This window comes from Ammospiza caudacuta, chromosome 5 (assembly GCF_027887145.1).
Source record: "Ammospiza caudacuta isolate bAmmCau1 chromosome 5, bAmmCau1.pri, whole genome shotgun sequence".
Lineage (NCBI taxonomy): Eukaryota > Metazoa > Chordata > Aves > Passeriformes > Passerellidae > Ammospiza > Ammospiza caudacuta.
The window spans coordinates 14,198,089-14,212,366 of record NC_080597.1 but is presented as its reverse complement, the minus strand read 5'-3'; the positions used below and the strand labels follow the sequence as shown (position 1 = coordinate 14,212,366).

General features: G+C 42.7%; 1 protein-coding gene across 1 annotated transcript in view; it reads left to right on the top strand.

Moving 5' to 3' along the window:
- AKR1D1 (aldo-keto reductase family 1 member D1) overlaps positions 1 to 12,953 on the top strand; it is a 34,720-nt gene extending 21,767 nt beyond the window's left edge. The window contains exons 4-9 of the mRNA XM_058804853.1: positions 3,576 to 3,653; positions 6,002 to 6,124; positions 7,851 to 7,960; positions 8,436 to 8,601; positions 9,377 to 9,459; positions 12,792 to 12,953. Of these exons, the coding sequence (XP_058660836.1) occupies positions 3,576 to 3,653; positions 6,002 to 6,124; positions 7,851 to 7,960; positions 8,436 to 8,601; positions 9,377 to 9,459; positions 12,792 to 12,834 (603 nt within the window). The 3' untranslated portion in view covers positions 12,835 to 12,953. The remainder of the gene's footprint in view (positions 1 to 3,575; positions 3,654 to 6,001; positions 6,125 to 7,850; positions 7,961 to 8,435; positions 8,602 to 9,376; positions 9,460 to 12,791) is intronic.
- Positions 12,954 to 14,278: the final 1,325 nt, after the last annotated feature.

Genomic DNA, 14,278 nt, shown 5'->3' with positions numbered 1-14,278 from the left:
AGAGAGAATAGGGTCAGGCAATTAGTTGGTTAATTGTTTCTGATCAAGGTTTGAGCTCTAAACTGGCCTCTTTTTGCAAGAAAGGTAGATCTCTGATTATTAAAATAATATTTTGCTGCAGACTCCAAATTATGAGAACTATCAGATAGGAAGTAATTTACCAATGAGGCTATCACATTACACTTGCAGCCCTTTTCTTCCCCCTGAGGAGGCCATATCCTATTAAGACCTGTATAGGAGTAACCAGACTCTGATATTAAAATTTTGTTTATAGAGTCACACTTATGGAATCCTTTTGGGTACATTTCTGAAAATTTCCCACCACTTGCAATTTCCTGTTTCCCTTTTCTTGTGTTTGTATTCTTTAGTAGTTCATTCTCCCACATAGTGAAGGTCACTGTCTCACAATATAAAGATATAGACAGCTGGCTTTAAAGTAATATACATCTGACTCCCTGAGGCTTGTATCAACAATCTTGAGTAGTTAAAGGAGTAGCAGACCTAGAGATTCATTCATGTTTCTCATGAGAGGAGAGAAAAAAATAAGTCACTTTCTTCCTGAAAAATATACACTTTTCTATGTCAAATACAAAATGAAAAAAACCCATCCTTTTGCAGTGGTGACAGGTTTCCTTTCTTTGCTCTCTCTCTCTCACAAATACACCCATCCTGCCTGTGATGCTTGCCTTTGATGAGGAGCATGCAGGTGTAACTCTAAGAAACTACTGCTCCCCTCTAGTCTGCAAGCATGGGTGCTTTCCTCCCCAAAAGTCCAGCAAAAGCAGTCTCTGGTGGGAAGCAGTGATGTACCTAAGACAGAACTTACAGCACCACCCTGAAAACAGTAAGAAGCATGCCCCGGCAGAGCCCAGGCAGCAATTTGTCACAGGGCTTTCAGGCAGAGCAAGAGCACTATGGTTTCAGAGAGCACCACTCAGCAAAGCCCCTCTGCTTTTCAAGAGCTCATGAATAGCCACCACGTGGGATGCAATTATTCACTGACCTACCAACATTAGCCTACACCTCCCTGTATTTTTTTCCCACATAGATTCCCCATTCAGGACTTCTGTCCTTCCTGCCTTTAGCCCCCTGCAGTGTTGCTCGGCCCCTCCACCCTAGCAAGGGAGTAACCAGCAGAAACAGGTCTCTTCAGACCCCCACATGCCCTCCCTCTGCCTGGGGAGCTCATACCCCACAGGTATTTTGGGGGTAAAAAACCAGCAGGTTTTTGGGGGACACTTCTCAGATGACTGATTTATCAGTAAGCATCAACTTGTGCACTAAATGATCTGCAAATCTCTCCCAAACTAATGATTCTGTCATCTGATAGGAAAGCAGATATTTTAGTGTTACACTGAACAAGTCTCATTTAAGTATCTTGTAAATTTAAAAGAATAACTCAAAACAGACCATTGGCATCACTATTTGACTTCCTGTTGCCCTTCTGTTTATAGGACAGGCATTCACAGGTTGTTAAAATTGCTTTCTTAAGAAAGCCTGCTTGTCAAAGACCATTTTATGAAAGCAAGGGGATGTGCAGAATTGTCTTCCTGCCTGCGTGTTTGTTATAAAATTATAATGGGAGCAGGACTTTTCCTCTCAGTGGTTAAGAGTTACTGGGTTTTAAACCAGCAAGTACGGTATCTTTTGGAGTGCCTCCAGACTTGGGACATGACATGATAAGATGTGATCCCACACAATGGCAGTGACTGTACAGTGTTGCCACACTAATTTCAGTGCTCATGCAGCATGCCTTTTATCCAGTGTCAAACACAAAACTATCTCCAAGAGAACTGCAAGAGAAGACATCAGCATTTCTAGGATCACTGGTGCGGTGTAGTTCATGAGAACCCAGAGCTAAAACACGTGACCAGCTTCCGAAAGACCTTGTCACCACCCTGTCACCATCAAAACACTGCCTTTCTCTCAGCACTTTATCCATCTGCAGGCAGTTCTTCCATTCAGAAATTCCCTTTCATAAAAAGATAGCTTGGTAGAGAAGTTTTGCCTGGAAACTCTTGAGCAGAAACAACTGCACTTCAACACCTTGCAGAATTCTCTGCATGTAGGAGGAGGAATTGATCACTGTAGAAATCCACAGTAGCTCACACCACATCTCAGTCAAGAGAAGTTAATCTTCAAGCACCATTCCTCCTGACTTGGTTCATTTTTAAAACACAAAAGATAGAGGAAAATAGGAGGATGGTAAATTAGCTGATATAATTGGTGCCTATTGACTACTATAAAAAAAAAATCAAACAGAAGTGAGTAAATTAAAAGTGGGGCAGAGTAAAAAGATCCTGAATTCAGACTCATTTACTAAAATTAAACAGGTCCAACTGTTTAATATGTTGAACTTGCAGTCCTTGGAAAGTGTGCTGGGGTATCATGGGATGAATGGTTTGTTCCAAAATACCACAGGGTGGTTTTGCAAGTTAAGTTTTTCCACCTCACGCTATGATGGCAAACACTTTGCCTTCTAATAGAAAAAGAATGTACCCAACAGCCATCTACCTCCTTCTAGTCAAGGTATTCTCTTTTTCCAGCAAGACAGAGCAACAAAAGCAACAAGTTGTCTTTGTGGAATTCTCTGAGGAAAATCAGCACATTTGGAGGAGAGAGGCTTATGCCTGTAACTGAGACCTTGGCCCTCTGAAACCTGACTCTGTGTTTTCCTTAGGCTCACTTTTCCCATTAAATGCCTTGGATTTGAACTCAACTGAATTGGGAGGTGATAGTTACTGATCATATTAGTCACAGCTGCATGTTCCCAAGGAGTTACCACGTCAACATCTTGTACCCAGGCCTATGAAATGTAGCGGTTTGAAGTCAGATCAAATGTCAAACATCAGTGAAGGGTTTTGCTCAAAAAAAAAGAAAAACCAAACTCCAGCAAAACACAAAAGTGAAATTGTGATCAGACACAAGGGAGGGAGGTGTTAATGCATTGCCTGCAACAGCAGTGAAACAGCCAGCAAATAAGAGAAAGCTGTGCTTGTGAGATACCAGCTCATAAATCATCTCTGAAGCCTACAGAGTACAGAGACTGGAGGAAAGAGTTTCTAGTGCCCAAAGAAAGGTGGATAATGTACTTAAGAGGTTAGCTATGCCAATAGCCCATTACTGCCAGCAGCTCCTGGACCCTCCAGCTGTTGGGGACAGTACCAGCTCAGTCCAGTTCCCAGGTGACACAAGCAGGAAGCAAGGGAAGGGCCAAAGCGAAGAGGAAAGAAGTAGAAGAGAACACAAGCTGGTACTCTAACCCAGCCCTTTGGAAGGAGTTGAGTCTTCTGGATGCCATAACATAAAGGTCAAAAGTTTGCTGCAAAACAAGGCCATCCAGGAACTCCTGAGTGCACTCTCATGTGAGAGTTCAGGAGCGTGTCCAAGGACGATCTAGCAGACGAGGATGTGGTAAGCCCAGCATGAGTGACCTGCTGAACTTAGGGTGTTTCAGAAAACTACTCAATTTTTTTTTGTTGTTTACTAGTAGAAACAGAGTCCATGAAAAAAATTTTGCTCTAAGGACTGAAAAATTTTTCTTTAAAGCACAGCAGTATGGTTTTACGTTTCAGCCTGGAGATGCACTCTACCCAAAAGATGAAAATGGAAAATTTATCTACCATGAGACAGATTTATGTGCCACTTGGGAGGTAAGCAAACACAACATCCATCCATATATGCTTTAAACCCACAGATATTCATTCTCATTTTTACTTGTGGTTTTCATAAACATAACTGAAGCAAATTGCCAGGGCAAATGGATCGAATTCTACTAGCTCCATGCATAAATTTCACTTCTGTCCTTAAACATCCTTTAAGCATGTTTCTTTTTGCTGTCATTTAATTATTTTTATAGCAAAACACTGTTGAAACATCAGACATCCACATTCCCTCTTTAAGAGAGTGCACTCTACATTCACTACTTGAAGCTTTTATCATTAGGTTTTTACCAATCCTTCCCCTTTATCAGATCTTCACAGAAAGAGAAAGTTGGAGCCCTCAGGAGAGACTAGGTCATCTTGAAAAAAATAAAATCTTTTTCACTTGCAGGAAAAAAAACAGATTTTGCCCTAAAGCTTACCATAAAAAACAAAAGCAAAAACAAACAAAAAAACCCCAACAAAAAACACCCCACAAAACCCCACCAAACAATCAACCCAAAAATCCTATTAAAAAAAAAAGAACCAACATCTCCCCACTCAAACCCCAACACCCCCCCCAAAAAACCAAAACCCAAGACCTTGCCATCACTTGCCATGAGAACAAGTTCACTCACTTCTAAATTTACTTATCAGATGGGAACAGAAGATTTTTGTGGTAAGAAAACTTGGAGGGAAGTAGCATTTGCCTGAAAGATTGCACCCTAGATTTGTTTGTGATGTGCTCTACCCCTTTAGGCAGATGTCTCACTAAGCCTAGTGTCACTTGGCTTCAGGATCTCGGGTGAGAGAGAAAATAGACTAGCAATCTCCTCACATTTCTGCCTCTCAAAGCCATGGACACCTCTTTAGTTCTCAGCTCTCCCTCTGCACCAGGCCTGATGAAATAGCATCACTAATTACATCCAGTTCACACCAAGACAGATAAGAGGTGCTACTACGTGCTCCACTTCAGCTTGCACTGTCCAGATCTGGACAGTCATGTCCCAGTTTAGCTCTACTTGAGGTACAGCAGATAAAGATGAAGAATGGTGAAATTCTGAGTGAAATTTTGAAGGGGGAGAGAGCCCAGAGGGGGCCTGAACTTTCCCTTGGCAGCTGAGCCATCCAGGCTGGGTCTCAGAGGGAAGGGGGACTTCCCTGTTGGCTGTTTATGTTACATTTGAATTTGGCTGATGCAGTTCATTCCCCTCTTTTCACAGAATGGTTGCTCAGATATTAAAAGCAATAGCTCACCCAGCACTGCTATATTTTTATCTTTGAGTGGTGTTTAATATAAAGGTTATTCTATAGCAGGCCACTCTCTTCAGCTGATAAGCCAAGAGAAAAATAGGTGCAGGGGAGTGCCTGCAAATAGCAGCATTAATCTGAATTAAAATGGCTCAACTCAATCCAGATAATTTCACTCTCTCAGTGAAATAAAGCTAGCTGGCAAAAATTAATTCAGATGACTGTATTTGCTGACTTGTCACTGAGTGATAGAAGGCATATGAGGCCAACTAGAGGTCATCAAACAGAGTGCCTCTTACCTCCCTGCTTTCAGCTCCTGTAAGACAGAAAGAATAACAAAACCCAGAAGGGCATCCAGCTCCATGGTGGGGTCTGCTCTGCCTCAAACAGTCACTGAATTGTTTGTGTGCAGAGTTTCAGGCAGAAAAGGGGAAGACTATAGGAAAGGACCCCCTTTCCCCTTAACAACCCAGCAGATGAAGCAAATGAAGCAAATGAAGCAAATATATTAATGTCCAGTATTCATAAGAGTTTCTCAGCTACTAGGGTTTGTCTAAAGCACAAAATATCCAGAATGCCTCTCTCCCATCCACAATTTTTTTTCCTGCTTGATATTGTACTGAAGTTTTCTGTGCAGGTTTTGTGATGTGCCTTGCCAGATATTTTGGGGATTTCACTGGATAAAGACTTCATATGAAAAACTGTCTTACAATCAAAAGGAGTGAAATGACTTATCAGGAAAGGAATCTGTTTTGTTCGCTTTGCCCTCTCCAGCTTTGAGGCACTGCTAAAGCAGCATAAAGTAAGCAAAACTCTCTAAAAGCAGTTCCCTGACACTTAAGTATCTATATCTCAGGTTAAATCTTTCTGCTCTCCAGACAATTTCTACCCTCACAGGAGGTAAAAACATTAGGGCTTGGTCTGGAAAGAAGGTCAACACAGGAATAGAGTTTGGTTTGTCTGGACAACACCACCCCTCATGGTAATAGAGCTGTTAGCTCTGCTGCAGCAAAGGTTCTCAATAATGGTCTATCTTCCACCTCTCTCTAAAATGCTCCAAGAAATCAAGCCAACCTGTGGGATTCCTCTTGTCTTTGCTTTCTTTATAGGCTCTGGAGGCATGCAAAGATGCTGGCTTGGCAAAGTCTATTGGAGTATCCAATTTCAACCGCAGGCAACTGGAGATGATCATGAACAAGCCAGGACTTAAGTACAAACCTGTCAGCAACCAGGTATGACTGCAAGCCAAGGGCAGTGCCTGCCACGGTGCCACTGCCCTTTGGGGAATGCAAACACACAGCCTAAGCCTCCATGTACACAAAGGTGATGTGTACTTTGCCACAGATGCTGCCCTCCATGCTTCCATTTCTAGCTTGAAAATATTACTCTTCCTATCTAGGCTAAAGATCAATATTTGAAGGCTCTGGAGCAATCGCTTTCCTCAGTTTCTGCTCCAGGACTATAAAACCGGTGCCTCTGTGCCAAAGCTCCATAACAAGATTGAATGCTGAGTCAAAGCAGATCTTAGATTTCTGCCATGTACCTTACTTCAAGTCCAAAAATTCCCAAGAAAGCCATTCAGAGCTAACCAGTGCTCAGTGAAGCCATGTCTACCTTAGTTAACACCAGCACAACGCTACAGGCCCTGAGTCACTCCAGGCTTCTCAAGGGTAAAAGCCATTAGAAGCAACTCTTAAATTCCCTGTACTTGCCTCTCTTGTACTTTTCCTATAAGACATTTGTAAGAGATAGAGAAAATGTTTAATTAAAGGAGACCCTGTTACGTGACTGGCCCTAGTGGAACAATCCCGTGAAGATGACAGGCACATCCGAGTTAAATTACAGCAGCGGGACTCTGAGAAGGTGACAAGTGGCAGCGACCCATCTGAGTGCCCAGTACCTTTGGCTCTTGCATTTGGCAGGTCTCTGCATTTCCTAGAAATCTCTGGGAAGCCCTTCTGACTAGTCTGGCACAAATATCCACATTAGCAGTAATCGAGATGAGGCCAGGGACCAACCAGGACCAACTTCCCACTCCCAGCGCGTGGCCTGGAGGGCTGGAATGGCCATGAGGCAGGGCAAAGAGGCAGGCCACGGCTTTCATTTCTGTACTTGGCCTGGAGGAAAAGGCTGCCTGCGAGAATAGGAAATTCCAGCACCCTTCCCTGGTATTAACATGCCCAGCGGGTGCAAAATGCAATTGCTGTTTCTGGCGTGCCCCTAAGACTGCACTGAGCATTGCTGATGCTTCCTGGGGTCGAGGAAAACCAGGCAAAAGATTAAGCTCAGCTTAGGGCAGCTGGCCAGCAAGCAGAGAAGTGCCAGATAGCTTCAGACTTGCCAGATAGCAACCACTGCAAACAGTGGCTGCTCTGTCACCTTTGAGACAACCATTTCCCAGAGTCTGAGATCACAGCCAGAATATCCATGCCTGTGAGGGAACAGTGTTTGCAACGTGGGAGGGCACAGCTCGCAACAAGGTCATAATCTCACCTTTTGAATACTCCCCCCACCTTTCTAACTGGAACACTTTATGCCAACACTTCCCTAAAAACAACATCAGATTAGTCATCCTGAATGCAAGAGGCAGAGAAAGGGAGAGCTGACCCACATGAGATGGGTTTTCTTCTCGGTCTACTTGTCTAGTGAGCTTGCCTCACCTCCAGAATCCCCACTTATTGCCACCTTTCCACTGCAGGCCAATAAAAATTCCCTGCAGCCAAATTATGGTTGCAGATGTTAATCTGCTGTCCTCCAAAAAAAAATTAATAAAAAAATCAATCACCCAGCAATGTACAATCAGAATAGTAGCCGCAGATGGTGTTTCTCCCTATTCCTTAACTTACATCTATCCCCTCCTGAAAGCATCACCTGGTCTGTAGCTCTCACAGATATTGGAATATCTGCCTCTGTGTCTGGTCCTGTTGATTAGTCATCCTTTCTGTGCTACTCTTGCAGGTAGAATGCCATCCCTACTTCACCCAACCCAAACTCCTAGAATTTTGCAGACAACATGACATCGTTATTGTTGGGTACAGCCCATTGGGAACCTCAAGGGATGAATCATGGTAAGTCCCCATATTACTTTCAAATAGAGGAGTAATATTCAGGGAAACATAGTTCTCCACTGCTGGATCTCTGTGCAAAATACCTCTGCCCCCATTTTTTAAAGTGGTTTTGAACCTCAGTGTCTAAATATTACTGTTGTGAGTGTAAACTTTCAACACTCCTGCTGCATGCTCTCATAAACAGAACGATAGGTGTCCGCATAGGAGGTTGCCTAAGGTCTCCTCTAACAACAGGCAAGTGTTTGGAATGGGGAAGGTGTGGGGCTTAGGTGAGGAAGGAGAAACAAAGTCAAGGTTAGGACATCACACAGGAAGTTGCCTTTGACAATGCGCCAACCTAAGAGCCAAAGCTTTTCTCCTGTCTTTCACCCTATTTGTCAAAAGGTGCAATGTTCTGTCCACAAACAAGTAGATGCCCCTATGTTTTGACATTAAAGATGAGGAGGTTTTCTTTTTTTTCCCACTTTTTTTCCAGGGTAAATGTGTCCTCCCCTCCTTTACTGAAGGATCCTGTGCTGAATGCCATTGGCAAGAAGTACAACAAGACTGCGGCACAGATCGCTTTGCGTTTCAACGTCCAGCGAGGGGTGGTGGTGATTCCAAAAAGTTTCAATCCACAACGCATCAGAGAGAATTTCCAGGTAAATTCATACCCCAGTAGTACACGGACAAATCCACTTACATTGGCTTAGCCCCTATATAAGGTAATATTCCTGTTTTTTCTGTAGACATATGTAAGGCTTGATCAGTGGCAAACTTTGCCACATTTGATGCTTCTTGTCCCCACCACTAAATGGTAACAAGGTATGACAATAACAGGGCATAGAGGAAATTTTGGTGCCTTTTTACTCTCTGGAGCAGCTAAAGCTCCAGCTGGTGGTGTGTCCCAGAGCAGCTGCTGCTGCAGTGAGCAGGACAAGCAAGATGAGGTAACTCAGTAGCTGAGCAGCCCAAGGCTGCAAGAACTCAGGAAGGACTGATTGTTCTGCCCAGTCTTCAGGTATGGGACAGCTCTGCTAGGGAAGGATAGCTGCACACAAGTGTGACAGAAAGGTTCACAACCACGCCACCAGAAAACATTTGGTTTGACTACCACCCAAAAATAAGATTATTTTGTTCTTGCATCCCTTGCAGCACTCAGTACTCACACTGCTCCCTGCTTCCCCTGGAAATACATTGCTTTCAAAGCTGGTGTCTCAGTATTGCCAGACTACCTTCCACATTTTGCAAAACAGGTGTAGGCAAATGTGACTGGGCTTATTCATGTCCTCGAGACTCCTGAAAATGCAAGTAAGCATGGGTTTGTGGGAGAGATACAGGGAGAAGGAGGGATTGAATTTCTGGAATCTGGAACATATGAAGGTTGATCATGAGAAGAAATGCTAACTAACACATTCCTAACATCTCTTCCATTAGATCTTTGACTTCTCCCTCACTGAGCAAGAGATGAAAGAAATTGAAGCCCTGAACAAAAATGTTCGTTATGTAGAACTGTTAATGTAAGTACAGAAGAAATCCTAGATCCTCATAGGGCATTCCTGTTCTTTCAGAGAATCATAAAGGAAAAAAACATCACTTCCTTTTAATATTAACTTTTGCATAAACAACCCTATTCTAAGGTAAGGCTTGAACATGAGAGACTTTTAATGCAGCCTGAATATGCTCCTGGACCCATTGCAAAAATAAGTGTACAATATTTGCCTGCAGCTCAGGTTCTCAAAGCCCACCCAGTAGAAAGTTAGTGTATATTAATATTCCATCTCTCCTCCATTTCTTTAACTCCTTCTGCTATGTGGTGAATGGGCGTCTCAGACACTGATAAGGCATAGCATCATCCCTGTCTAGAGGTGTGGATATTAGAGCGGAAATTCAAATAAAATTGAATTTTATCTTCTTCTAAGAAAAACAGAAGAACAGAAAGCTTGTTTGACTGCTAGACCACTTCCTAACTATCTCTTCTGAGACCTATCCCGGCTTGATCTCTTGCTGCTTGTCACCTAAAGCTTGTCACCACCCAGTATATTCTTGCTTCACCCGAAAGCTCCGACCTAGCCAAAAACACCTCTCTTCCAGAGGATGAGGCTGTTTGTTTATCCTTCACCTCAAAAGCATCTACAGCTTATGGCCAAACTTTGTTTTCCCCTTTTCAGGGCACTCAGTAAGTAGCCAAATGCTAGAGATTAATTTCCATGCATTTCTCCTTTTACCTTAGATTATCTGTGTCCTGTAAATTGTAGCGTGAAATGAAAAGCATTGATAACAGCATCAATAGCACTCTAAAATGTTGACCATTGCTCAAAAGATACAGGGAAATGTTGCAAAGAAACAAACAAACCACTTACTGTGCTGCATAAATATGATCAAAAATATGCACTGAGTTAAAAGCATCATAATGGAGTTCATTTTTCACATTTAAGCTCAGCCAGGTGCTCTGAAGCTTTTGTTTCTTAAAACTTAAAATAGCCTTCCATCAATTAGCAGTACTTAGATCCAGAAGGCTTCTCGCAAATGGCCTCGGAGATTCTTAAGTGTGTTTGGGTATCTGACACAGTTTGGTTTTATATAGCAAAATTGAGTTATAGCATCATTTAAATCTTGAAGATTATATACACCAAATGTAACCTTGGTGCAAAGTCAAGAGCCTTTCCCAGAATCAAAGTCAAAGGCTGCAAATGCCCACAGGGGAAGAACTTTCTAAGCTACCAATCTAAAAAACTAATAAGTTAAATGCTTTGCTTTATTAGACTGAATTTGGTCATAGGAGGCCTCCAAGGATATAAGGAAAACAGGATGCATAGGAGGGGCATTGCAGCTCTAGTTTTCACAAGAGCTCCGTGTTTGGGGAAAAATGTTTAAGTACAATCTGATCTCAGCTATGAAAAAAGCCTTATTGGAAAAGTGATGTTGCCACGTAAGGAGCAGATATATAGATTGATATATATAGATATATATGCCTACTCTGCGTTACCACACTGAAGTGTCTGGAATTGACACTGCATCAGACAAATTACCAGCCTAACTACATTTCTTATTTCATCCAGCAATCTGTAGCTGAAAAAGTCAAACCACACTACAGAAAGACTTTTGGTTAGTCAATTTCATGCAAAACCTTTGACTGCTGTGATACACATGCCAGCAGGAATGGAAAAATCCAGCTTTTCTCTGGTTTTTCCCCTTATCAGCTACCATAAAGGGTACTGTGTGCAAACCTGTTGTTCCGATGGTATGAGTAAGCCCATGCAAACAGGATAACGCAATCAGTGGAATGAATTAGCAAGTTGAGCATCTGAGAAGAAAATGGAGGTTTTATAAAAATATGAGTACTTCAGGAAATCTTAATCTGAAGTTGTTTCTTCTCCTCTTGGAGAAATCTGGAAGCATTGTGCAGGGCAAGTTTTACATTAATGTATCTGCTTGATTTATCTTATGCTCCCATTCTCTGCTATGGATGTTTTTCCCTACCAGCTATGCCAAGCTGCACTGACTTCTCCAAGTGAATCATTTTCACTCAAAGGACTCAGACTTTTGAATATGTGAGATCTGATTAGCAAGCATGCTCAATAGATGAAAAGTAGAGATGATACTGGCAACTCAGACATCATTAAATTATACTGAAGTCAAACAAGTCAAAGTGTTGTGGCTTGTTTTGTTTTTTGGGATTTTTTTTCAACCAACTCAATCTGTTAATGTGTAAACACTTGATCTTGGCTGAATATCAGAATGAAATGTTTTGACACAACCAATTCAAAATGTTTGATGCCTTCCAGTTAGTTACCTTCAATATTGTGAAATGTGTCCTTCCCAGACTGGAACGGTTCACAGCTGGGTAAATGCCAGTATTTATTGTGCTGTGCTGTAAGGCAAGGCAGCCAGCTGTCATGGTGCACCTGAGAATGCTCTTCAGAAATTTTTCATTTAGCTAATGGAAAGTGTTTGTCAAGCCAGGGCTTGTGATTTAGCATCAGCTTCTCAAACAAACAAGAAAACCCACAACAGAAAACAGCTACCTCTCTCTCAAGTCTGCCAATAATGGGCAAACACAGCGTTATTTTTTTCACCTGAAGTTGACCCTGGGAATTTTCTTCTTGCCTTTTACAATGATCCTGAATTGTGCATCTTCCCTGAGATGCAGTTTCTAAAACAAAGCCTGAAATGTCTCTTTGTTAGGGTGCACCCATGACCATCCCTTTCTCCCCTGAACAGGGTCATTCCCAAATCTTATTTGTAAATTCTCTGCCACAGTAGATACTGGCAGAATATCTATGTGTAGGCAAAGCTACAGGACAGCCAGACCTAGTTTAGGTATGGCAGCTGCTTGGGGAAAGCACCACCCTAGACCCAGACCTGTTCATGCCAGCTCTAAGGGCATAAAGCAAAGCAGAACAGTCTGGTGTCTCTACCTCTTCTTCACACATAGCCCTTATTTCTAGGTGTCTTTCTAGACATCTGAACAAAGATTTCCCCTTCCACAGTACAGCACACATGGTGAAACCAGCCCCCTTTCCTAAAACACTTCTACTCACCTGAGTTAAATAGTGGGAATAGTTGACATCCAGAGTCCTGTTGATTTCCCTCATCTCTCCTTAAGATATGCAGTCTGTAGGCCTGAAAAATGGTCCTTCACTGTCCTCTACTTAAATACACAGGCTTGCTTCCAACTCTGCAGGGTCAGTCATTCAGAGCACAACAGCTTGTGGATAAGCAGGAGAGCCTTCCATGAAGGCCACACATATATTGCAAGGAAGAGGTTTGCTGGGCACAGGTCGATTGCAGTGATTTGATGTCTTGCTTCACCCAAGGAGCTCACTTGTCCAATCTGACCTTTCCACAGGTGGCGTGACCATCCAGAGTACCCCTTCAATGATGAGTACTGAAAAAGAGGTGGCTCTGGACAGCCAACCAATGCTGTCAGGCTTTGCTGAGAGACACTCAACGTCTGGTGCTTTGTCTTCATGTAAGGCTGTTCAAACCAGCATTAAAAACATGACATTTATTTCTTTTTGTCTTGTCAGTCTCTTCTTGTTATTGGTGACCAAATCTATTTAATTCATTGAATTTCTGGTTTTGGCATATCAGGCTTTAATGCTGAACACAGAACATTCAAGACTGACTGCTGATGAAACTGAAGATTTCTCCTAAAAACAACCTCACTAGTTCAAGCCAAATCAGTTTCACTTAATGGAATATTCTCCACTTAATCTGAAATAAAACCTTCCACTTCAGTAGGTGTGAGGCAGAATCAGAATTACAGAATGGGCAAAGTTTGAAGAGGCCACAGAGGGGTCGTGTAGTCCAAACCAGTACCATTTTCTCTTGCAGCTTGAGTAAGAGAAAATCAGGAGTGGTGAACTAACTGAATCTGATATATATGCACATATTTTTGCTGATATGACCTAGATATGTGCATTGCTTCACATTTAACTCTGACCAGAGTGTTCTGCAGCCGCACATTAAAGCTCACAATGCAGCTCACAAATTGAGCTTTATTCCATAGGTACATCCCAGCTGGTTCCACATGGAACTAGTTCAAGCCCTAGAGCATTACAAGCACGTTTGCATTCCCACACACACACACCCCCCTCAGCTGAGGACCTCAGTAAAACACAAGTCAGTGTATGACACTTGTATTGCACTGTACTCGTTATTCAAGGGTGGCATTAGCTAGCATTGCATACATAACCTGCAGCTACAACTAGGGAGGTCTTCATCTCATGAGATTAAAAATCCCTTAAACTTCTTTCATGCTCCCCTAACTGATACTAAACCAAGAAAATTTCTGTTCACTTAAAAATTCTTACAAGCATGAAGGCAGAAGCATGTACACCGGGGTAAGGAAGACCAACTCCTTCAGCATGAACTTCTTTTTCAGACCACTTGTTTGCAGCCTATAGGTGCACCTGCCCTTACCCACACCTGCAGAGGGCTGCTTTGCCTCCCTCCTGAGCCCAAGAACCCCAGTTTCCTGCCACTGAAGGAGTACACTGGGGAGGTATCAGAGAAGAAATGAAACCATACACTCATAGAGAGAGACTACTTCATGTACCAGAATGTATGTACATTGGAAAATGTGTCATACATTTATTACCATTGCTATTTATTATCCCTGGAGTGACTGGAGCAGGAAAATGCCAGAGCGTACATTTCACGGAAACTCTTCTGTATGGTCATGGTGGGCTCCTCAGAGCTGAGACAAACAGGGACAGGGATGAGCACTTCACAGGAGCAGCAGGGAAGGCTCCCAACAGGGTCAAGTGCAAATGCATCCCTGGATGAACTCAGTGGGCACCACTGGAGAAGTCAGGCCCCTTCAGCAGGGGT